Raw genomic sequence first — 8,893 nt, 5'->3', positions numbered from 1 at the left:
ACTTTTCCCACATTTTGTTAGGTTATCAGAGCACATATGTCAGAGTCAAGGCCGCGGGCCACATCGGCCCGCGAGAAGGTTTTTTACGGCCGCTGGGATGATTTGATTTATTATTAGAACCGGACCCGCAGACCGCAGCAAGCCGGCAGCCGCAGATCTTTTACACGCACCAATACTCATTTCCCACAATGCAAGGTGGACGACCGAGCAGTAGGTGCTTCATTTCAATATTTATTGGCACAGAGTCGTCAGCATACACAGTAAAATTAACTTTCAGATACCCATCAAAAATGCAAAAGGAAGGTGGACACTGAGAACGGGGGTTGTTCAAACAAGGTGGGAGTCGGAGTATATGTTCACGGAGGTAGCTGGAACCTGTGTGTCTTCTGTGTGGAGAAAGGTGTGGCGGTACTGAAAGAGTAATATCTGAGACGACTGACGAAACACGCGGCAAAAACAAAAATATGGACATGGAAACAGGCTAACAAAAGGCAGAGGAATTAAAACGAGGCCTCAAATCTCGACAGGATCTGTTCAAAAAGCCAAATCACAAGGCCAGGCTGCTGTCACAGGCCAGTTTTATTTGGCAGAAGATCGTAAATCAGCCGGCCATTTACGGAGGGGCATTTCATCAAAAACTGCATGATTAAAGTTTGTGAAAGTTTGCCGCAGAAAAAGGCAATCTTTTTAAATGTGAGTCTGAGCAGAACACCACATTGCGAGAGAGTGTAGACCAGGTTGTCCATCAATTAAAAGAGGCAGCCTTGGTGGAAAAGGGAAAAGAATTTCATTGCATATTCTGTGGCTGTGGATGAGACACCGACATTTCTGACATTGCCCAGTTGTCAATTTTCATCGCGAGTGGACTCCAGCCTACAGGTGAACAGAGGTGTGTCTTATTTATTGGGGCGGGTTTTACGCTCCGGTACCCGGGCACTGGCATCGGGCAGTAAGGAGGAGTGTAGGAGGTGTCTGAGATATTTGTTTATAAAGAAGAGGTGTCAAGGAGTGTTGTCCAAGGAGTGGAGCTGAGGGGAGAGATCGTGACTTGGGATGAAACTAGTCTCTCTAGATTACGGTGCGTTTTGGACGGAAAGATTAAGACCGAGGAGCGGCGAGCATAACTGGAGAAGCTGATGCGGACGCTGTGGCGACACAGAGGGGGAACTGGTGGGCGCAGATGTTATAGGAGAGAAAAGATGCTTATTGCAGAGGAAAGCGCGGACGAGGGGGGTGAGGCGGACGAGTCTTATTCGAATTGTATCGGATACTTCTCGGAGCGAGATGGAACGCGCGGGTGTGGGCGGGATAAAAGCTTGAAAATGGGATGTATGAAAGCCAGGTGCAATCAACGCGCACAGAGTTACTTTGATCAGAGGGAGAGGGGAGGACGAAAGGGTTTGAAATAACAGGGCAAACAGTAAACGAGCCGAAGTTAGGCATTTTCTTGACGGAGTTAGAAACGGAGCATGGGTGATCTTGCCTTTATGCACATTACAGAGGGTGCGATGGCTTTATAAGCACACAGGGAAGGTTGCTTCAAAGATGTTTCGAGGCTTCGTGAGAGGAGGGAAATATGTTGATCCTGGTTCTTCGGACAGGCAAAGGGAAAGACAAAAGGGAGCCACGGAACTCCGGTATACGCAGATGGTTTGTCTGTTGTGAGAATGGGGTTCGTTGTTCTCTAGTTTCTGTGTGAACACGCTAGGGAGAGCTTGAATTGGCTGAGTGGAACATGGAGCTTGTTTTTGGGGGCTGCGAGTTGCGTAAGGGTAGCGGATCAAAGGGGTCTAAACACTTTCCGAAGGCACTGTATATATGAAAGAGAGAGACAGAGTGAGAGAATCCACCCATCTGAACTGTATGGAGCTAGAAAAGTCTATGGGAGGTCATCCCTGACTGACACAGGGCAGAGCTCCCAGCTGTGTGGTACACTAGAAACTCACTGTCACCTCTTAGAAAACCTGCAGGCTCCATATTGCATATTGGTTCATTGCATGTGTGAGAGATGCCATACGGGGAGAATGAGAGTTGCTAAGATGGTCTGGTTTAACGGAGAGTCACCCACAGAGGCCCACCACCCGTTTATACCACACACACACACACACACTATACCACACACACACACACACACACTCCCACCACCTTCAACACACACACCAGCACAGTGGCCTCGGGCAGAGATAGAGCAGATATTGGCGGCAGATGGCAGGGTGGAGAGAGAGTTGAGAAGGGGGCGTGGGTGTTGAGAGGGGTGTAGAGGAGGAGGTGGTAATGTGTGTGTACCTGCTGGGCCTCAGGCCTCCTCTGTAGGGGATTCTGGCCACGCGGGTCACAGGCCCCAGAGAGTGATAGAACCGAGTCCTGTTCGGCAGAGGACAGGGACAGGTTGGGGGCACGGAACAGTAAAGGTTGGGCTCTCTCAGCTCGGCTCATTCCAGCACAACTTTAAGGGTTGGTTTGAGGACGTTTTTTTCCCTTCACAGATTCTTTCAGGACTGGTGTTTTTGGTACAAAGCAACGGACGCTCGGACATAAGGGCTTCTGTGACCAGTTACTAGGTTTGAACCCCGGTCGTCTGCACACCACTAGACGGTGTTCGCCCACTGAGCTGAAGCCTAGACATTACCAAAGCATCTCGGTCCCACTATCATGTAGCCAGAGAGACAGGCTAGTAGAACAGCAGCTCACAAGGGAGTAAGTGCTGCTTGCCTGTGGGCTAAGGTTTGCTCAAAGAGCTTCACACATCATCGTGTGTGTGTGTGTGTGTGTGTGTGTGTATGTGCGTGCGTTCAGACTTACCTCTCAAAGGCTGGCCAGGACATCTCTTCACTGAGTTCTGAACCCTCACTGCTCCCTGCAGATAAACAAAGAGACAGTGTTACTGTCAAAGTCAAAAGACAGGAATAAAAACACAGTTGTGTGTGTGTCTGTCTAACCCAGTGAGATGCCGCTGGAGAGCGTTGAGCTCTCGGCCTGTCCTCTCGTAGGGGTGTGGCTCTCCATGACGCTGTCGTCCAATAGATGACGAGAACCAGCATTGGGGAATGTAGCGCTCTTAAACTCTACCGTATTCATCTTATGAATAAAACTACAGAGAAACAAAATAACTATTAGAAAACATATATGACAACCAATGAACCAATGCAGTACAATGTGCTAAATCCCTAAAAGAGCACATGGGGATGATTATGGCTTGGAATCCAGAAGATTCTGAAGTGGGAAGCACTGCACTCAGATGTTATGTGGTAATGGATGCTAAAGTTAGCCTTCGGTAGTGGGTGACTCACTTGTAGCCCAGGCTGTGACACTTCCTGTGTCCGTAGGGGAGGAGGTTCCGGGGGGAGGGGGGCGTGGGAGGGACTTTGGTTCCGTCTGCAATGGGGCCCTTACGGCCACACAGAGGAGACGCAGACACATCCGAACCTATAAGGTCCTCTCTAGAGGCAGTGGAGCGGGGTGTGCTGGAGCCTGGCTCCATCTTCAACGACAACCTGAACACAACATCACACATGGGAACCCGCATAACACACACACACACGATTATGACTTCCAATAAAGGGTCAAACTAATCAAACTCCATTAACATTACAGAGCCACAACTCACTTGTAGTTGTCATCCTCCACAAACTTCTGTAGCTCCTCGATGTACATGACTGAGTTGAGATACTTCTGGACATGAGGCAACACTTGTATATCTGTACAGACAGAGAGAAATGTCTTAGGGTATGGAGCAGGGAAGGGTGTATGTGTCTCTCTGTGTGTGTATGTACCGTAGGTGCAGGAGCGTTGCAAGTCAGATATTATCCTCAGGATGTTGTTCATGAGGTTGGATCTCTGTTCATTCTCCAGGATGCTGCCAGTAGAGGGATACGCTGAGTCTATATACGTRAGGTCAGACAGATACATACCTACACAGAGAGAGGGTAAGAGACAGAGAGAGATGGTGAAGGTCTTGTCATGTGTAGAAACTCAAAACACAAGAGGTAGGTTAGGTTAAGTAGAATCCTAGAACACGGACACACACTAGACTAACAAATTGCCATGGGAACTTCAGCTTTATCTTTCTTACAAACAAACATGAACCCAAACAGAGAACCGAATCTGCTGACTCAGTGAAAAAGATTGCATTAGTTGCCTGCAGACACACCAATCTCTCCCTTTCATTTTCTCCATTTCAGCCCTCCCTGTTCTACCTGCTAAATGAGGATAAGGCCCATCTGTCTGAGGTGTGACTCAAAACACCAGGGAACAAAGCAAACATTCCAGACCACATACTGACTGATCCCTACTCCTTAGTCAACACACATATCGTTTGACGGTAGTCTAAAGACATTACACTGGAGTCGAGACATAACATGGATATGAGTGGAATGTGTACCACATAAACACCACTAATAGGAAACACACAATTTTCCATCCGGTTAGTCATACATTGATGTCACCTGTTAAATCCACTCCAATCAGTGTAGATGAAGGGGAGGAGACCGGTTAAAGAAGGATTTTTAAGCCTTGAGACATGATTGTGTTTGTGTGCCATTCAGAGGGTGAATGGGCAAGACAAACAGGGTAGGGTAATAGGTGCCAGGTGCACCGGTTTGTGTCAAGAACTGCAACGCTGCTAGTTTTTCCACACGTTCCACCACCCAAAGGACATCCAGCACACTTTACACAACTGTGGGAAGCATTGGAGTCAACATGTGCCAGCATCCCTGTGGAACGCTTGACACCTTGTAGAGTCCATGCCCGATGAATTGAGGCTGTTCTGAGGGCAAAACAATAAAGGTGTTCCTAATGTTTTGTACACTCAGTGTATTCTCCCTCTCCCTCTCTGATGCCCTTCCCATACCCGCACTGTCCTCTTGGCTCTCCCTCCCTCCCCCTCTGTCATTCTCTACTGCTTTCTATCACGTCTCCATATTTCCCCTTCAACCCCCCCCAACCTCGAATCTCTCTCCCCCCTCATTTTCATGTTCGAAATGAGAGCAGCAGCAGATGCAAGGCAATGTCTCACACCATCATGACAAGAGTTGTGTTCCTTCTGACACACACACACACACACACACGAAGCCAAGTAGTTGTGAAAGCAACCGTGCAACTACAAACCCCCAGTGTTGACAACACTAGAGCAGCAGACACTAGTCCTGGGCCAGCACCACTTATCATGGAGCCCTGTAATGGCTACATCATACATAGATACCATCCCTCTGATTAGAACCAGAGAGAGAGGGAGGAACGGAGGGAGATATAGGGAAGGAGAAAAGGAGCGACAGAGAGAAGGAGTGCAGACAAATGGTTATGGAGAAACAGCTGGTAATATCATAGCGTGTCGGACGGATGATGGCAGTTAGTCATGCAAGAGTAAAACCTGCCCAGAACACACACACACAGGTCAGAAATAGGAGACAAGAGCAGGATGTAGTTAAGTCTTTATATGTATGTATGTATGTATGTATGTATGTATGTATGTATGTATGTATGTATGTATGTATGTATGTATGTATGTATGTATGTATGTATGTATGTATACACACATACTTTAAGCCAGAAGTTTACATACACCTTAGCCAAATAAATTTAAACTCATTTTTTCACAATTCCTGACATTTAATCCTAGCAAAAATTCCCTGTCTTAGGTCAGTTAGGATCACCACTTTATTTTAAGAATGTGAAATGTCAGAATAGTAGAGACATTTTTTCCCCAGCTTTTATTTCTTTCATCACATTCCCAGTGGGTCAGAAGTTTACATACACTCAATTAGTATTTGGTAGCATTGCCTTTAAATTGTTTAACTGGGGTCAAACGTGTTGGGTAGCCTTCCACAAGCTTCCCACAATAAGTTGGGTGAATTTTGGCCCATTCCTCCTGACAGAGCTGGTGTAACTGAGTCAGGTTTGTAGGCCTCCTTGCTCGCACACTCTTTTTCAGTTCTACCACAAATTTTCTATAGGATTGAGGTTGGGGCTTTGTGATGGCAACTCCAATACTTTGACTTTGCTGTCCTTAAGCCATTTTGCCACAACTTTGGAAGTATGCTTGGGGTCATAGTCCATTTGGAAGACCCATTTGCGATGAGCTTAAACTTCCTGACTGATGTCTTGAGATGTTGCTTCAATATAGCCACATAATTTTCCTGCCTCATGATGCCATCTATTTTGTGAAGTGCACCAGTCCCTCCTGCAGCAAAGCACCCCCACAACATGATGCTGCCACTCCCGTGCTTCACGGTTGTGATGTGGTTCTTCGGCTTGCAAGCCTCCCCCTTTTTCCTCCAAACATAAGGATGGTCATTATGGCCAACAAGTTCTATTTTTGTTTCATCAGACCAGAGGACATTTCTCCAAAGAACGATCTTTGTCCCCATGTGCAGTTGCAAACTGTAGTCTGGCTTTATGGCGGTTTTGGAGCAGTGGCTTCTTTCTTGCTGAGCAGCCTTCAGGTTATGTCGATATAAGACTCGTTTTACTGTGGATATAAATACTTTTGTACTTGTTCCTCCAGCATCTTCACAAGGCCTTTTGCTGTTGTTCTGGGATTGTTTGCACTTTTCGCACCAAAGTATTCTTCTCTAGGAGACAGAACGCGTCTCCTTCCTGAGCGGTATGACGGGTACGTGGTCCCCCAGTGTTTATACTTGCATACTATTGTTGTACAGATGAAAGTGGTACCTTCAGGCGTTTGGAAATTGCTCCCAATGATGATACAGACTTGTGTGGTCTTTGACGTCTTTTGATTTTCCAAATGATGTCAAGCAAGAAGGGACCAGTTTGAAATACATCCACAGGTACACCTCCAATTCACTCAAATTATGTCAATTAGCCTATCAGAAGCTTCTAAAGCCATGACATAATTTTCTGGAATTTCCCAAGCTGTTTAAAGGCACAGTCAACTTATTGTATGTAAACTTCTGACCCACTGGAATTGTGATACAGTGAATTATAAGTGAAATAATCTGTCTGTAAACAATTGTTGGAAAAATGACTTGTGTCATGCACAAAGTAGATGTCCTAAGCGACTTGTCAAAACTACAGTTTGCTAACAAGAAATTTGTGGAGTAGTTGAAAAATGAGTTTTAATGACTCCAACCTAAGTGTGTGAGATATATATATACAAATGAGATATCTCCTCCTTTCCTTTCCTCTCCKCTGATCCCCATCTTCTCATGCCAGTGTTCTATCTGGAAGTGTGTCTGACATGAAGAGAACTCCCCATCTGGTGGGATATTATCAACCAGTCTGGCAACCAGAAAAATCCCTTTCTCCAAAACATGCAAATCAACTGCTCTCTCTCGGACATGTCTCATGGTTGGGGAAAGGGAGAGGAGCGTGTGGAAAGGTGAGAGGGGGAGGGAGAGGGGAGAAGAGGAAGAGGGTCTCTCCATACACCTGGAGCTGGCCTCTCCTTCCCATCTCTCTACAAATCAGTGTGATCCACACACACACGCACACAGCTGTGTATATTGCATAGTGTCTAAAGGCCTGCACAAACGGTTCGATTTTATTTGTCTGTCTTGCCACAATTTTGCCGTCGCAGACCAAATTTCCATGTTGTAGGCAACATTCTTAGGTTGCAAACAACTGCCAGATGTCTTGGCTTGTTCAGTGTGACAGGGTCTAGTTCTGACGATGAAGTACCACTACGTGCGGTCGTAGGCGCTGACAAAATGTTTTGCCTTTATCGTGTACTGRGGTTGGTGTTATGAGACGATCCCGGTGACTGACCAATAGCAACACGGACGGTGATGTGATGAAAATCTACCCCCTGCCAGAATCTCTCCCCCCTTCGCGCTCTTCATAGCTGAGACTTGCTTGCTAGTTGAGGTTTCTGTTCTTCACTCAGTTTGGTTTGGATGTTTGATTCAAGTGTATGTGGCAGTTCTAGCTTGTATGGCACCTTGGGCGAACCCCCCGTGCCGCCCCCGGCAAGATGCCGCCCTGGGTGGCTGCCCATGTTGCCCYTATCTAAATCCGCTACTGACTTGTATTAGTCTATAAATAAATCTCCTTGCCAAAATGTGTCATCTCTCCCATGTCTTATTCGACTAGTATTTTTGAAAGTGTAGGATAATAATTCAGCCACAGTTGTTTTTGTTTAGTTGTTATTGTTTGTATGTGAAAACTACTTCTAAAATGTATACTTTCAGTTTTTACAAACTCACTTTGCTTGCACTGCTGGTACATGCGCAGATCAAATGCACCACTGCAGTTGACATAGCCTTCGTTGGCTGACGTAGCATCGCAAGCCAATCGCAGAACGTGATGACAAACCTGAAGCAAACAATCTGGCCAGGTTGATAGAAATGTCTTCATTTGCTAACATCTCACAGCGTGACATGTAATAATGGTAAAAGACAATCTGATGCACAGCGTGGATTGGCCTTAAAGGAAGATGCAGTCAACTGTACACCACACCGGTATAACTGTGGCACAGCATGAACATACACTACAGCCTGGGAAGAGAGGAGAGGAATGGAGGGAGTCTTATGGACTTGCACACAGAAGGGGTCTAAGCACAGAGGAGTTAGCCAGAGAGAAGCTGCTGTCTGGTAATTGTGGGGTACTAATGGGATGGGGGTTACAGGGGCAGACGTGAACTTGAATATATGGTGCATTAAAGGTAATGTGTGTGTGTGTTGTCCTTACCCCCAAACAAACCCTCCTTGTGTGAGTTCAAACAGATTTTTTTTTTTAAGTTGAAAGTTTCTCCAACTGGCTTTTTTCTCTCTTACTTTCCTTAAAAAAGCAGGGCAGGAGTGCTGGAGGATGTGAAACTTGAGGAGGTTCTTCTGATACTCCCTCTCTTTTTCAGACCAATGACATCAGAGGTGGGCTGGCACGTTCTAAAAAAGACGAAGGGAGAAATGGAGGGGAAAAACAGCCTCCCTCTTCCACA

At 46.3% G+C, this 8,893-nt stretch overlaps 1 protein-coding gene across 1 annotated transcript in view; it reads right to left on the bottom strand.

Annotated features, from left to right (window-relative positions):
* LOC111972260 (ras-specific guanine nucleotide-releasing factor RalGPS2) overlaps positions 1-8,893 on the bottom strand; it is a 163,753-nt gene that overhangs the window by 26,765 nt on the left and 128,095 nt on the right. The window contains exons 10-15 of the mRNA XM_070445986.1: positions 3,774-3,911; positions 3,608-3,698; positions 3,291-3,494; positions 2,940-3,091; positions 2,803-2,857; positions 2,287-2,364 (exon numbers count right to left, since the gene is read on the bottom strand). Of these exons, the coding sequence (XP_070302087.1) occupies positions 2,287-2,364; positions 2,803-2,857; positions 2,940-3,091; positions 3,291-3,494; positions 3,608-3,698; positions 3,774-3,911 (718 nt within the window). The remainder of the gene's footprint in view (positions 1-2,286; positions 2,365-2,802; positions 2,858-2,939; positions 3,092-3,290; positions 3,495-3,607; positions 3,699-3,773; positions 3,912-8,893) is intronic.

This window comes from Salvelinus sp. IW2-2015, linkage group LG13 (genome assembly GCF_002910315.2).
Source record: "Salvelinus sp. IW2-2015 linkage group LG13, ASM291031v2, whole genome shotgun sequence".
NCBI classification, from domain to species: Eukaryota; Metazoa; Chordata; class Actinopteri; order Salmoniformes; family Salmonidae; genus Salvelinus; species Salvelinus sp. IW2-2015.
Note: the sequence above shows the minus strand (reverse complement) of the source record. Positions and strands in the feature narration are given on the sequence as shown.